This window comes from Conger conger, chromosome 11 (assembly GCF_963514075.1).
Source record: "Conger conger chromosome 11, fConCon1.1, whole genome shotgun sequence".
Classification (NCBI taxonomy): domain Eukaryota; kingdom Metazoa; phylum Chordata; class Actinopteri; order Anguilliformes; family Congridae; genus Conger; species Conger conger.
The window spans coordinates 18,411,870-18,428,495 of NC_083770.1; the positions used below are offsets into that span (position 1 = coordinate 18,411,870).

General features: G+C 44.3%; 1 protein-coding gene across 1 annotated transcript in view; it reads left to right on the top strand.

Moving 5' to 3' along the window:
- Nucleotides 1–12,912, top strand: part of adgrv1 (adhesion G protein-coupled receptor V1) — a 168,322-nt gene extending 155,410 nt beyond the window's left edge. The window contains exons 89-91 of the mRNA XM_061260259.1: nt 2,785–2,970; nt 7,265–7,442; nt 11,920–12,912. Coding sequence (XP_061116243.1) covers nt 2,785–2,970; nt 7,265–7,442; nt 11,920–12,041 — 486 coding nt within the window. The 3' untranslated portion in view covers nt 12,042–12,912. The remainder of the gene's footprint in view (nt 1–2,784; nt 2,971–7,264; nt 7,443–11,919) is intronic.
- Nucleotides 12,913–16,626: the final 3,714 nt, after the last annotated feature.

Consider the following 16,626-nt stretch of genomic DNA (forward strand, 5'->3'; position numbering starts at 1 on the left):
CACGCATATACAGGGCATGCATACACTCACACACACCGGCATCCACACACACACACACACACCTGACCCAACCTCCTACTGTTGCACACGTCATCAGTGACACACTCTTTCTCTGACAGGGAGGACATTTAGCAATAAAAGCACCGAGCTAGGAGCGCTTACATACCGTGCACAGAACAACAAAATACGTTTTTCTGGTCTTCACAATGTCACCAAACCCTCATGGCCATAATGAGGCTGAACTTTCTTTATCAGATTCAGATAATAGGGCCTAATGGGGGCTCATCATTCAGCCCATAATGTGCTGTTAAAGGCACCGTATCAGTCCTGTGTGAAGACCTGACCTTTACCGGTGCATCAGTCCACCTCTTTAATTACTGCAGTGGAATTTCTTCAGGCTATAATCATTGTTGATTTATGTGACCTGTTTATGTCAAATCTCTGTTTTTAACAATTTTTAGGTGGTTGACCATAAATATGTGATTAGACTGTTCTTAACAGGACATTCTAATGCTGATGTCACTACTGGTAACTGAAAAAATTGAGTTCTAGAACAATGCCTTAGAACATTCCAAAAAACCAATATATAAACTATAAATACTGAAACAATGCTGTACAGAAGATTGACTTCTCAGTTGTTAGCTAATAACTAGGCTACATTAGTTAATGCCAGTTCAACATAGTCAAGGTTTAGTTTTGAAATGATGCTGCAGGCAGATGCGAAGGTTTGTCATTGTTTCACTGATCCCCACGCAAACCTATTCAATGAACAGAAGATATGGTTTATCTGTGCTTCCTAGTGCTTAGATAATGGGTAATACTGTAGGTGTGGATTTGGTTTTTAAAATCTGTGGCAAATCACATTTTTTAAGTATCTGTCCTCTGGAGCTTAACATGACCCCATCATGCCCGAAATGAAACAGACATGTTTGTTCAGCGTAGCGTGTAGTATGCTCATGGGAAGGTGTGGGGGTTTTAGTGGGGTTGACTCCAGGCTGGTTTGTGTGCTGTGGGTAGTGGCTCGTGCTGACACTCAGCAGGGGGTAGGTCACATGACGTGGGGGAAGCGTGTCTGTGTCAGGGTGAGTGCTGGTACGTGTACATCCAGCTGGGGGTTGGCGGGGCGATGCATAGAGCTGTGCCTTTGCATCATGTATGAAATGGCATGTATGGCAAACACGAGTGGTCACATGACCCCTCCTGACACACATGCTCTCTCACACACACACACACACAGGCATAGATGCTCACACACACAGGTGCATACACACAGGTATGCACACTCACACAAACAGGCACCCAAACACACACACGCACAGACACATACACTTGCACATGCACACACAGGCACCCAAACACACACACACACACATACACAGGAACAGGCACAGACATGCAAACACACCCACACACACAGCTGCGCACACACACGCGCACACACAATCGCATGCACACACACACATAGGTACACACACACAGCTGCGCACACACCCACCCACACTAACCTTCCCTAACCTCCCCTGCCTGACCCCCTATCATGGCACCTACGGGGACCTTGGTTGCCGTGGAGATTCATACTCAGACTCAGAGTGAGAGGGAGGGGCACCGTCTGGAAGAAGCCATGGGGAAAATGTGTTTTAGCATCTCTGGGTCATGAGAGAGACATTAAGGGAGCTGAGCACTCTACCAAAGGAGAACCTTGCACGCACCCGAAGTACACATGCATGCTTGAAGTAAAGACACAACCACTCTAACACCGACACACAGACAAATTAAGGACACACGCACCCAAAGTAAGGCCAGACACACAAAAGTAAGAACGCGCACACACATACACACCCAAAGTGAGGACATACGCACAAACACACAAAGTAAGGACACACATACGCACCCAAAGTGAGGACACACACACACACATACACACCCAAAGTAAGGACACACACACACACCCAAAGTGAGGACACACACACACACATACAAACCCAAAGTGAGGACATACACAGGGCTACAGGGCATTTTATTCAAGTATGATGTGTTGAGGGCTAATGCCTTGTCGTTAGATTAACGTTTGATACTAGCTGTTAAAAACGACCTTACAAATAGGACATACGTAAACCAGCAATATAGAGTTACTGTAAGCGCCATAGTGGTGTGTCATCATGACATGAAAGATTAAGTCCAGCATTCCATCTTGTCTGTAACTGGACCTCTGTCGGTCTTGTTGACCCCCTGTTCCTGTTGGCTGGCAGGGCCTGTATGTCCTATGAGTGTACACAAGCAGCTTTGTTGATGCTTATTCCTGGCTGAGAGACCGTGAGAGACAGTGCTCACTAGCACCCCTGCGATTGGCTCCAGTATAGGTCATTCAGACCCATTTTCAATGTAAAGTCGATGGTACAATTGCAGTAAAAATACTAAGTCAATAATTTCTTTCGCCATAAAATGCAGTCCCGATCTAATGCCTCCCCATGTGCCAATTTTCCTTAAGTTATTGTATTATGAGGGTAATAGAGCAACACTTTGTGGATGAATCAGGGACAGATTAGGGCACACTCTCACACACGCTTAGTGGAGGAGCCGCACTTGGCTTCCCGACTGCGCAGCTCCATATCGTACAACATGGTGGTGCTGGTAGTAGCCATTGGATAGTCAGTGAGTGACACTTGGTCCAGCCTATGGGTGTACATCATCATGCAGAGGCAGCTGTGCTGGTGTAATGCTGTGAGTCCGGCATTCCATCTTGTCTGTTGTTGACCTCCGACCCCTGTTCCTATTGGCTTGCAGGGCCTGTACGTGCTGGCTGTGTACGTCATCATGCACAACCAGGTCTGCTGGCCGGTGAAAGCCAGCTACACTGTGGAGATGAACGGACACGGCAGCCTCGACTCCACCTTCCAGGCCGGGGCCGCGCCCACAGTGGGCGGGGAGATCAGCAAGTCCACCCAGAACCTCATCAGCGCCATGGAGGAGGTACGACACGCCCCCGGCCCCTTACTGAGCCCCTCCCCTCCCTCATATCTATCTGGAGTCACCCCCTTAGCCAGTATATTCTTCACCATCGTTACATTACATTCAGGCATGTAGCAGGCTTATCCACAGCTACGTACACAGCATTTTACATGGTATCTGTTCATTCAGCTGGGTGCATAGGGAAGCAAATCAAGATAGGTAGGTACGTCAAAGGTACTACTGCAGTGTCCTGTGAGGGAATAAAACCTGTAATCTTTAGAGTACAAGGCCCATCCCCTAACAATTATAGCACACTGCCACCGCCACTCATTTCTTACCTCATAACTACATGCATCTCCCACAAAACGCCCCTTTTCACACAATGGAGGATTCGGAAGGCTGCCAATGAGTTACATATTTGTCAGAAGGCTGACCCGGCTCACACAAAATGGTGTCACAGTGTTGTTGCCATGTAGTGACAGTGTTATAATGTTGACATAATGTTCCATGAATATTGTGCAAACATATTGTGTGTTAGCTGGAACATTTTGTGCGGAAGCTACCACTTGCTACCACATTTCACTAGATCATACCATCCTCTCCAAACCTGAGGAATTCCGACCTGCAGAGGATTCCCGTAATCCTGTTTCACCTGTCAGAGCACAGTTTAGGATTTGGAAAGGTGCCCCCCTGGGTGAGGAATGTGTGAAAGGAGGAGGAGAGAGAGAGAGAGAGAGAGAGAGAGAGAGAACCGCTCACGCCCCTCAGAGCAGTAGGGACAGATCTGCAGGCCCCAGATGGTGCCTAATCCACTGCGGTGAGAGTCCGGGCCCGACTCCATCAGCCTGCTGCGGGGAGCATTAAGCAGCTTCCCAGAGTCTGTTACACCAGAACCACAGACACGGCTTCTGTCTAGACCAGACGTGCGTTCAAGACGGCAAACGTTCGCGGCTGTGTTTGCAGCAAACGGATATTGTTGAACGATTTTAAATGAACATTCCATTCAGTTCGCCACCAACGCCTTTTTAATACAAGCAGACTTACAGTAGGTCTAACAATCCTCGCGAGTTGATTCGCTTCTTAACTGGGATTTCTTTCAAAAGGAAAGAAGAAATATTACATTGATTAAAGTGCACTGTAACAGCCAAATGGTTGTCAGCTTTTGTTCCCCATTGCCTGGTGGCCAACGTTAGCTAACGTTCATGGCGTTATATTTTGAAATATAAATATGAAATATAAATATTTTGAATCTGTTGGCAAATGCTAACTTTTGCCATACAGAGCAATTCCGGTGTGTGTGTGTGTGTGTGTTTGACCCCAGAACCACGGTGAGGGGTCAGGGTAAACGGCATGTGAAGGGGAGATTACTGCGAGTGACCTGATGTGTCAACTACATAATCTGAGTGATCGATTCTTGTGCGCTGCCCTGTTGCTATGGCAACACTTCCTGGTTCCAGTCAAACTTGGAGCCGTTGTGACCCAGAATGCTTTTGTTCCTTTTCCCTTTCCCATGAAGGGAGGGTAGGGATGGTACAGGCCCACAATTAATCACACACCCCAGATCCATATCTCTCTCTCTCTCCCGCTAGCAATAGGGCGAGGTTGTTAAGTAGATAAATTGTGATCAGAATGATACATTTTCAGTTCCCAGCTATTGCTTTGGCACAAGGTACTTAACCTGAATAACCTTCCAATCCCTAGCTATATAAATGCATTTTATATAATGTGAGTTTGTATTGAGGCGGCACGGATGGTGCAGTGGGTAGCTCTGCCGCCTCACAGCAAGGAGGTCCTGGGTTCCAATCCCCGTTGGCCGGGGCCTCTCTGTGTGGAGTTTGCATGTTCTCCCCGTGTTTGCGTGGGTTTCCTCCGGGTACTCCGGTTTCCTCCCACAGTCCAAAGACATGCAGGTTAGGCTGATTGAAGAGTCTAAATCCCCTGTGGGTATGAGTGTGTGAGTGCATGGTGTGTGTGCCCTGCGATGGACTGGCGACCTGTCCAGGGTGTACCCAATGTATGCTGGGATAGGCTCCAGCCCCCTTGCGACCCTGTTCAGGATAAGCGGGTTAAGATCATGGATGGATGGGATGGAGTTTGTATTGAACAATAGTCAAGTACTTATCACACGGTTGACACATCCTCAGATACATAGATAGGTAGATAAATACTATAGATACCATATATATTGTATATATACCATAGATAGATAAATAAATATAGACACCAGACAGATAGACAGACAGACATTATTGGTGGGCGTGAGGTTGGTTGGCATATGTTCTAATGGGGTTCAGGTTATTCAGCACCCCAGTGCTAATGTGGCTTGTCGCATTATATCAGCGATTACTAAGCACTGACCTCACCCTCACCCCTGGACTCTCTGCTAACCTCTGCAGGGCCTTGACAACCTAAACTTTCAATGACCTCCTCGGTGTCCCAGATAACATTATCTTGAGGGCTAGGCTGGGCTGGGTTAAAGCTGTTCAGGCTGGGGACATAAAGTGCCTTTATTTTGTCTGTATTTGGAAGCATGGCTTCCAGGAAAGAATTGGAAGTGGGAACATCTTGTGGCTTGTATTCTATTTTTAGGCTACGTGTGTACACTTTTTCTTCATTTTATGTAATTGTTTTTCTGGATATGAATGTTTTTCTTGCGTCCATATCTGTTTTTTTATCAATGTGTCTGTGTATGTGTGTGTGTCTCTGTCTGTCTCTATCTGTCTGTCTGTAATTATTTGGATGTTTATGTGTTTTTGTATGTGTAATTATGTGTTAATGGATGTATATGTGTTTATGTGCGTGTGTGTGTGTGTGTATCTCTATATGTGTAATTGTGTGTGTGTTTGTATCTGTATGTGTAATTATGTGCGTGTGTGTATGTTTATCCGTGTGTGTGTGTGTGTGTGTGTGTAATATCTGTATGTATAATTATGTGCGTGTGTGTATGTTTATCCGTGTGTGTGTGTGTGTGTGTGTGTGTAATATCTGTATGTATAATTTGTGTGAGTGTATCTCTGTATGTGTAATTATGTGTGTGTGTGTATGTGCAATTCTGTGTGTGTGTATCTGTATGTGTGTGTGTGTGAGAGTATGTGTGTGCATGTTTGTCCGTGTGTGTGTGTATATCTCTGTATGTATAAGTTGTGTGTTTATCTCTGCATGTGTGTGTGTGTGTGTGTGTGCATGTTTGTCTGTGTTTGTGTGTATATGTGTGTGCATGTTTGTCCGTGTGTGTGTGTATCTCTGTATGTATAAGTTGTGTATGTGTGTATCTCTGTATGTGTAATCGTGTGTGCGTATCTCTGTATGTGTAATCCTGTGTGTGTATCTCTGTATGTGTAATCGTGTGTGCGTATCTCTGTATGTGTAATTGTGTGTGCGTATCTCTGTATGTGTAAGTTGTGTGTGTGTGTATCTCTGTATGTGTAATCGTGTGTGTGTGTGTATCTCTGTATGTGTAATCCTGTGTGTGTATCTCTGTATGTGTAATCGTGTGTGTGTATCTCTGTATGTGTAAGTTGTGTGTGTGTGTATCTCTGTATGTGTAATCGTGTGTGCGTATCTCTGTATGTGTAATCGTGTGTGTGTGTATCTCTGTATGTGTGAGTTGTGTGTGTGTGTATCTCTGTATGTGTAATCGTGTGTGTGTGTGTATCTCTGTATGTGTAATCCTGTGTGTGTATCTCTGCATGTGTAATCGTGTGTGCGTATCTCTGTATGTGTAATCGTGTGTGCGTATCTCTGTATGTGTAAGTTGTGTGTGTGTGTATCTCTGTATGTGTAATCATGTGTGTGTGTGTATCTCTGTATGTGTAAGTTGTGTGTGTATCTCTGTATTTGTAATCGTGTGTGCGTATCTCTGTATGTGTAATCGTGTGTGTGTGTATCTCTGTATGTGTAAGTTGTGCGTGTGTGTATCTCTGTATGTGTAATCATGTGTATGTGTGTATCTCTGTATGTGTAAGTTGTGTGTGTTTGTATCTTTGTATGTGTAAGTTGTGTGTGTGTGTGTATCTCTGTATGTGTAATCCTGTGTGTGTATCTCTGTATGTGTAAGTTGTGTGTGTGTGTATTTCTGTATGTGTAAGTTGTGTGTGTGTGTATCTCTGTATGTGTAATCAGTGTGGGTATCTCTGTATGTCTAATCAGTGTGTGTGTATCTCTGTATGTGTAATCAGTGTGGGTATCTCTGTATGTGTAATCAGTGTGTGTATCTCTGTATGTGTAATCCTGTGTGTGTGTATCTCTGTATGTGTAAGTTGTGTGTGTGTGTATCTCTGTATGTGTAATCAGTGTGGGTTTATCTGTGTCTCAGGTCTCTGCAGATTGGGAGCGGGCGTCTCTGAGACCTGGCAGTCAGCCCAGCAGTGTGTTTAAACAGGGCCCCCAAAACGGCACCGCCTACACCACCCAGGGGGGCTTCATCAACACCACCCTGGTGGCCGACGAGGAATCCCAAGAGTTCGATGACCTCATATTTGCCTTAAAGACCGGTGAGATGCTGCCCTTCCATTCACTTGCCAGAGGCTCGTATTTCTTTCCCGTTCATTGATACTGATACTGTATGTATACTGGGTTTTTCAAAGGGCTGGGGTCTATAGGAATGCAGTTCCCATATCATGGCTTACTGGCTGCGTACGCTCCCTCACAGATTTCCGTCTGCGTCTTTATTATCAATTTTCCATCATAACTATGGTGCTCAGTCGGAGGAGATGATGGATTAGACTGAGGGAATCACACACCCAGATTATGTCCCTTTCAAGATTCACTTGCACGAAGAGTCAGATCATAGATTCATCTTTTTAATTGATGCATATTTTACAATGAGAATTAATGTATTACCTTTGTTAGGCAATTTGTTCCCCAATATGTGTCTATGCTTGCATATCTGCTTGTATGTGTGTGTGTGTGTGTGTGTGTGTGTGTGTGGTGTGTGTCCCCGCACACATGTATATGCCTGTGCGTGTATGTGTGAGAAAGAGGGAGAAAGTTACTTACGGAATGTGCATGTGTGTATGAGTGTGTCTATGCATGCATGTAGTGTGTTAATGTATATTTCAATGAAAGCATATCTGTAAGTGTATGTGCTAGGGTTTGTGTGCATTGTGTGTGTGCGTGCATCTGTGTGGGTGCATCCATGTGTGTGTGTGGGCATGTAAGTGTAGGTGTGCATACATGCATGTATATGTGTATGTGTGTTTACGTGTGTAGGTACATGTGTGCATGTGTTTGTGTGTGTGCGTATAATTGGCTGTGTGTGTGTGTGTGTAGGTGTGCCTGCATGTGTGTATATGTGCACACATGTATAGTCAGACATTTGATTACAGTTCAGCCTAATGATGGCTTGCTTCACTGATAGTGACAGCTCATTGGATCTCATATTGAGAGTTGACAGCAACAGATTCCAAATGCAAATAGCACACTTGAAATGAACTCTAGACCTTTTGTCTGCTCCTTGTAAATGAGATAATGAGGGAATAACACACACCTGGTCATGGAACAGCTGAGCAGCCAATTGTCCCATTACTTTTGGTCCCTTAAAAAGTGGGAGGCACATATACAAACTGTTGTAATTCCTACACCGTTCACCTGATTTGGATGTACATACCCTCAAATTAAAGCTGAAGTCTGCAGTTAAAGCACATCTTGTTCATTTCATTTCAAATCCATTGTGGTGGTGTATAGAGCCAAAAAGATGAGAATTGTGTCGATGTCCCAATATTTATGGACCTGACTGTATATATGTGTGGAGGTGTGTGCTTGTATGTGTGTGTATGTGCTCGCATGTATACGTGTGTGTAGGTGTGTGTGTATGTGTGTGCACTGTACGTGTATGCAATGCAGTCTTTCCGCTGCTCCCCGTTCCATCAATCCTCTCGGTCTCCAATCACACTGCTGTCAGCGATGTGACTCACTCACCCTCAATATTTAATGAGAGAAAATCTCTCCCTCTCTGTGATGTATCACCACTCCAACAAATAACGCAATAATTGCCTTTCCCACTGGAGTAACAAGACACAAACGACGTGCAGACATGCCAAGTTAGTTTTTTTATTAATAAAAATTAAATTAGTTTTACGAGTTGGCGACAGTGGAGACTCTGACATTGGAAGGTGGGGTTTTGCTCCTGAACTCTGCTGAAATGTAGAATGTATATGCTGTATTGGGTTTGAAAATCTAATCTAATCAAAATGTTGCAGTCCACACAACAAAGGTCCCCCACAGGAAGATTCCAGGGGTCCTCGAACAGTGATGTCATTGGTGCTCGCTTGCGATGTTATTGGTCATCACTGTTGGCAGCCCCAGTGACATATTGTTGGACTTCCAAGTGTGTGAAAGTGTCTCACATGTCAGGATGTAGAAGTACTGTCGACAGTTTCTGATTCCAGTCACATGGATTCCTATGGGAGCTGCTCAATGGTCATGGAGGCGGCCATGTTTGACTGGGTTCCTAAACAGTTAATGAATCACAAGATGAATCAGAATAAAAACGTGTATATATATATATATTTTTTTTTTTTGCGAGGTTCTGGGGGGAATGTTAGACTCTGGTCTCCTGGACACACCCAAACGGTAAAACCTGAGCCGTGCGGTCGGCGTGGAAACACCGCACAGATAGGTGACTGATCGATGGCCCCGGTGGTCACTAGAGAACGGGTGGCTCTCACTAAACGCTAATCGGATGCTACGCGGCTAACGGTGCCCGTGGGACCACGGGGGCAACACAGATCGCATCGCTATGGTGATATAACATTAAAAGGCCCTGGCTATATAAAAGAGGGTTGGGGGTGTTAATGAGGGGGGTACAGACTTAAAATAAGCCCCCTGGTGTGGGGGGGAATGCCCCGCCCGTAATAGGGCTCTCTGCCGTCCTGGTGTCCGTGGCGGTGAGGACAGCCGTGCTGGATTAGCGCCTGGGATTGGACGCTGCTTGGATATGACTCAGGTGGGGGGGGTTTTCCACGGTTTGCCTCGTCCCCATGAGGATAACCGCGTAAAGGGAAAAATCCAATTACTATATGAGAATTCAAGATGCATTAGTTTGACAGATACCATGGCCTGGTATTGCGTAAGCGTTAGCGTGAGCTGTCCCTGGGACTGTGCCCCTTATATCAGAATGACAGATCCAGTTACCACTGCCAAGAGGGATATAGGATTTCTGATCAGTCTTTTGTCTCTCTCTCTCTCTTGCTCTCTCTCTATCTCTCCCACTTTCTCTCTCTCTCCCTCACACTGTCACCCTCTTTCTTTCTCTCTCCCTCCACTCTCTCTCTCCCTGTCTCGACCCCTCCTTTCTCCCTCCTCCTTCCTCTCTCCCTCTCTTTCCCCCTACTCTACCTCTCCCTCTCTCTCCCTCCCTCTCTCTCCCTCTTATATCAGAATGACTGATCCAGTTACCTCTGCCAGGGGATAAATATAGTATTGCTGATTAGTCTTTTGTCCACGTCTCTCTCTCTCCACATGACCCGAGGTTTCCACACTGATCTAATAATCTATATGGTCTGTGTGGAGTCCCTGTCAGCAGTGAGAGTTTCATGACCCATATTAGCACACAGGTCAGCAGCCATCCAGTAAGCAGAATGCTGTTGGCGGCTAACTGCTAAAGCAAGTATTAGCTTGGCTTGTACTTTGTTGGAAGACCTCCTAAAACAGTGATTGTCGGATGACCTGGATTGCAATTCCTACATTTTAACAAGTGCTTATTTTTTCTTAATTCTTAATTAATACTTTCTCTTAAGTCACATTATGAGAGGAACAGCTGTGCATGCTATGCCATGGAGAATAAAATCCAATTGTGGGATTGTACGTATTGCCCTATATAAACAATGACATAAAAAGAGGTTAGATTTTTTGAGGTGAATCAGTGGGCTCTTAATTAGGTTGCTGAACACATGTGTTTAAGTTCTTTCATATTTATTTTTCCTTAAAGTAATTAATGCAATGCTGGTTTGCCTCATTATCATTTGCTCTGTCTTTGCATTCTTCATCTACAAAATGGTTAGTTCCACACCTTCACCAATTAGGGGCTTATTAATTAACTTCGGTCTTTCATTTGATCAGCTATTATTATAAAATTCTACCTCTATGTATGTAATAATTTGCAATATAGAACAATTATAGAGATTATGCATCGCTCTTTCTAACATAGATAGTAAATAATTCCTCAAAACAGGAAAAACATCTAATTAAGAAAAATGAACAACTTTTTATTTATTTATTCTGGGATGGCAGTTGTGGTGGCATAGAAAACCGGCATACACTGTCGTACCCCAGGTCCAGCTCTGAGAACCACCATTACTGCTGGAAGAGGTGATGGTGGGCCAGTAGAGGGCGCTCTTCTATGTGGCCCAAATACAAACCCAATGCCCCAGCAGAGTTGTGGGGGACTATACTGTAGAAGGTATCTTCCTTCAGATGGGACATTAAACCAAGGTCCTTACTCACTCTGGTCATTAAAGAACCAATGGCACTTCTCAAAAGTGTCCTGGTCTGGGTAACACAACACCTCACATTTTCTACCAACTTTGATCCTCCAGTTCATCACTGCAAAAGAGAATCCAGTTCACAGTTGACCTACCAGGTAATTTAGCCTTTGTCCACTTTGACCTCGAGAAAACAAATATGTATTAACAGGAATACATGTGCCATTACAAATGTTGTAGCATATTATGAGTATACAGATGGTAACCAGGCGACCTGTTTCCCAGCCTGTTTGGATTCGAAACTGACCAAACTGGCTGAGTTCATTCTCCCTCTTTCTGAAAGGGTGCTGGACTGTGCCCTAATCTGAAACATTACACGGAGTGGCCCTATTCCACAAAGCATCTTACCAGAATCATCTGTACAAGAGAAAGGTTGCTAGATTGTGGCCCATTATCGAACATTGAATGCAGAGGCCCTGTTCTACAAAGCAGGGGTGTGTTCAGTGGTTCTGGTCCAGGTTCTGAACAGTGTTCTTGTTCCTCGCAGGGTCCGGCCTTAACGTCAGCGACACAGAGTCCATCCATGGCGGGAGCCAGGACGGGGGCAGCGTGGCCAACTCCCAGATCGTAGAGCTGCGGAGAATCCCCATCGCTGACACACACCTCTAACCCCCTCCCGTTTTATACCCAGAAACAACACCAACACACACGTCTAACCCCCTCCTGTTTTATACCCAGAAACAACACCGACACACACGTCTAACCCCCTCCCGTTTTATACCCAGAAACAACACCGACACACACGTCTAACCCCCTCCCGTTTTATACCCAGAAACAACACCGACACACACCTCTAACCCCCTCCCGTTTTATACCCAGAAACAACACCGACACCCACCTCTAACACCCTTCCGTTTTATACCCAGAAACAACACCAACACACACGTCTAACCCCCTCCCGTTTTATACCCAGAAACAACACCGACACACACGTCTAACCCCCTCCCGTTTTATACCCAGAAACAACACCGACACACACGTCTAACGTCCTCCCCTTTTATACCCAAAAACAACACCGACACACACCTCTAACCCCCTCCCGTTTTATACCCAGAAACAACACCGACACCCACCTCTAACACCCTTCCGTTTTATACCCAGAAACAACACCAACACACACGTCTAACCCCCTCCCGTTTTATACCCAGAAACAACACCGACACACACGTCTAACGTCCTCCCCTTTTATACCCAAAAACAAATCAGTATTTTTCTACTTCTACTGTTTTTGCACTAAAAATGTGTTATTGGATAGTAAACTTGTTCCTTTTTTCAAGTAGTTCTTTGATACCATGAAACTTTGGTGGTGTTTGTACGGTTATTGTTTTTTTTTAAATATATATATTATATATATTACTAAATTAATTTGTGACAGTCCTTGATGGAGATTTTTTTTTTATTTTGTTTTTTTGAAAATGACTTATCTTGACTGGATGTAAATATTATTATGTAGAGTTTATAGAAAACGAGCGAAAACGCTATTGGTGTGTAACATTGTTAATAAATAATTCATAAACTGTTTTGCATATTAGGTTTTGCTTCAGATTTGTGTGCAAAAACGTTTCAGTATTAAAACACTTAAAATTCAGAGGGGGGGTGGGCTTCCAGTTAGATTATGAAATACTGTGGAGCTGATTGAAACATATGGATGTGGATTCCTAGATACAATAATTTCATGAAGTTTCAACAAATATATTCTATTGGGAGCACAGCAGATTAGAGAGCTACATATTGGGGTTATAAATGTCAAAAAGATGTGCTTTGGAAAGGCTGGCCAAAAGAAAGATTGTAAGATACTCCACTCCATTAAAAATGTTTTTATTATAATGGCATATGCAGTCTGTAAAGTGAATAAGATCAAAGATGTAGGGAATGTTGGGAATGTTGTTCTGGATGGTAAAATCCCAGTTATGAATACTTGAGAGATAGTCATCTACAGTTTCAGTATATTGTGTAGGGTGTGACGTGAATGGGTGAATCATATCAAAAGTTATTGATATGTCAGGAGTACGTGTCAAATGTGTGCTGTGTGTGGATTATGTGCATCCGACTCAGGAATTTCCGTACATTTAGCATACACTCTTATCCAGAGCTGCTTACACCGCTTAAAATCTTTACATACAATCCATTTATACAACTGGATATACTGTATTTACTGAGGCAATTTGGGTTAAGTACTTCATTATATGTCTCAAAACAGGAGCTCAAATGAATGCAGTGTTAAAGATCTGAAAGAAAAGCTCTCATTGTAACCAACACAGTGATCTCTCCGAACTTTCTAAAGAAAAGGGTCATCTATGTTTAGAAGCATAATCGTTCACACTTAACTGAAATATTTTGCTAATACTTGACCTCCTAGATCAGTGGTCCTCACTCCTGGTCCTGGAAAGCTGCAGGATGTAGTGAGGGTTTTTTCACCGTAATATTAGCAACCGATTCAGACCCAAGAAACCAGGTGAGGTGAGTTAACTGTGTAATGAACTGCTTTAATTGCTCAATTACAACAAAAGCCAGCACACCCTGCAGCTCTCCAGGACCGGGAGTGATGACCACTGTCCTACATATTCTTGTACATTTACAGTTTAGTAGACGCTGTTATCTGGAGCAACTTACACCGCTCACATTCCTTTTACAAGCAGTCTACTAATGCAGCTGTATATTTACTGAAGCAATTCATTTAAGTACCTTTTTCAAGGGTAAAACAGCAGTACTCCACCTGGTCATTGATCCTTCAACCTTTAATTACAACTGCAAAAATATTTCATCAGCCAATCATGTGGCAGCAACTAAATGCATAAAAAAATGCAGACATGGTCAAGAGGTTCAGCTGTTATTCAGACCAAATGGGGAAGAAAAGTGACCTTAACCGTGGAATGATTGTTGGTGCCAGACAGGGTGCTTTGAGTATCTCAGAAACTGTTGACCTCACCTTTTTGTTCTATGGGCAAAAACGTGTTTGTAATGAGAGAGGTCAGAGGAGAATGGCCAGACTGGTCAAAGCCGACAGTAACGCAAATAACCACACAGAAGAGCATCTCTGAACACACAGACCTCTAAGTGGATAGGTTACAGCTGCAGAAGACCAATAAGTCTAATAAATACCTAATAAAGTGCTCACTGAGTGTATGTGGCAAGTTTCAGGCGATCCTAAAACATTTTTATTTTACCAGATGTTCTGGAAGAGCAGAACGTCCTTGTCATAGTCTTGTCACTGATTTATCATCAGGTCTTTCAACCAGTTAGATTAGAAGGAATTATCCTCAGCTAAGCATTTCTGCAGACATTTTAATAGAGGTAGGCCTTATTTTTTTTTCGTCTTATTTAACTGCAGGCTTTAAAACCAAGTTCAGTGTGTGTTTAACTGTGCTGCTGGAAGCAAATATCTGGGAAGTGCTGTCATGCAGTTTGATATTTAGACCAGGGTGTTTACGTGCTTACCAGTGTCTGGGAAAATGTCTATTCAAATGACACTACCATATTTATTGGACTTTCCAATGAATTTAAATGTGCAGTGATGTGCACTAGCACATTAAAGTTGAGAGGAGCATTTCACAGACTTGTGGTTTCTCAGTTGGCAGTTAAGAGCTGATTCAACACCGACCCACTAGTTTCTGCAAATGGAGATTTGTGGACATTCAGGTCGAGCTTCAGGGGGATTGCAAGGAAAGGAAATGGCCTTGGGGTGCTGTGTTTGCCAAGTCCAGAGGGCATTTCACAAGCATTCTCAAAGTGGGGCGTGAAGGTCACTTGGACTTTGAACATGTCAGCCTCCAGAACAAGCTCTTTCTTCACCTGTGACCTTTGAACCCTGACCCCTCACCTCAGAGTACAGTCTGAACAGAGTGGTCTGGTGTGTGGACAAAGCTGAAGAGCCTACACGGTAGAATATTCAGGGATAATGGAACTCTTACAGAGTTAATCTTGGACTGAAATGTTCTCTGTAAAAGTGATGGACATTGTCACTGGACATTGTACTGTGCAGGCATAATCAAAATGTGTATATAGGGGCGGCCTGTAGTGTAGTGGTTAAGGTAAATGACTAGGACACGCAAGGTCGGTGGTTCTAATCCCAGTGTAGCCACAGTAAGATTCGCACAGCCATTGGGTCCACGAGCAAGGCTCTTAACCCTGCATTGCTCCAGGGGAGGATTGTCTCCTGCTTAGTCTAATCAACTATACGTCGCTCTGGATAAGAGCGTCTGCCAAATGCCAATAATGTAATGTAATATATATAATATAATAACTATAATAAAACAAAAACTTGTTTGGAATCACTGGCGGAGCGTTAAAACCTATTTGCACATATAATGCGAGGAAAACCTGAGGGCAGTGTCTGTCGCCATGACACCCAGTCCCTATGCGACTCCACGGTATCCCAAAACTGCAGACACCTATGGGACAGTGCCGACAGAGCCGACAGAGCAGACGGCGGGAGAGAGGGTTCACCAGGAATTTCAGTCAGTCCGTGTCGTGCCCTCCCTGAACCCCAGTGAGCCTGAAGGCTGCTCGTTCCTGAGGTCATTACCCTTCCTAATTTCTCATTTGCATCGAAAATAAGGCTGACAGATGGAATGTGCTGTAAGTGGAAGGGAACTACACGACCGTGTGGATAATAGAAAATAACAATTTAACTGCTAATAAATATTTAATGTCATACCTCAAATTTTATAGGTTGCTCAAGGCAAGAAATTCCAGTCGTGGTGACTGGAAGGTTATATGAAGAGTCCTACTGATCACAGGCTCCTCTATGAAGAGCTTTTCTCAATCTTTCTGTTGGCTGATGAGCAGAGACTCTCTCTCCACTCCCTGACGAGAGTCGAGGGGCAGCAAAGCTGTGTTTGTCAGAGAAACGGCGAAGTGCCACGGGCTCGATCCGACCGTTTGTGGTTCGCTCATGGACATCGCCCAAGAGCTGCTGACCACAAGGGAGCGGCTGTCACCAACTGTTTGCGCCGTGAGCTACGAGGGAGCGCTGGCAGAAACCGGCCCCTGTGCTGGGTCGTTCCGACAATCCCTTCGCAATGCGGGAATGTACGTGACATTTTCCGGCCGGGAAAAACATCTCATTCAGCGGCAGCCCACAGTGAGAAAAGGCTGTTTGTTGACAGTTGTAACAAATGATCAAAGTGACTTAAACGTATGGGTGTGCCAGGCATGCAGCGGAATTATGCTGAGTTTGAATGATGGCAGCAAG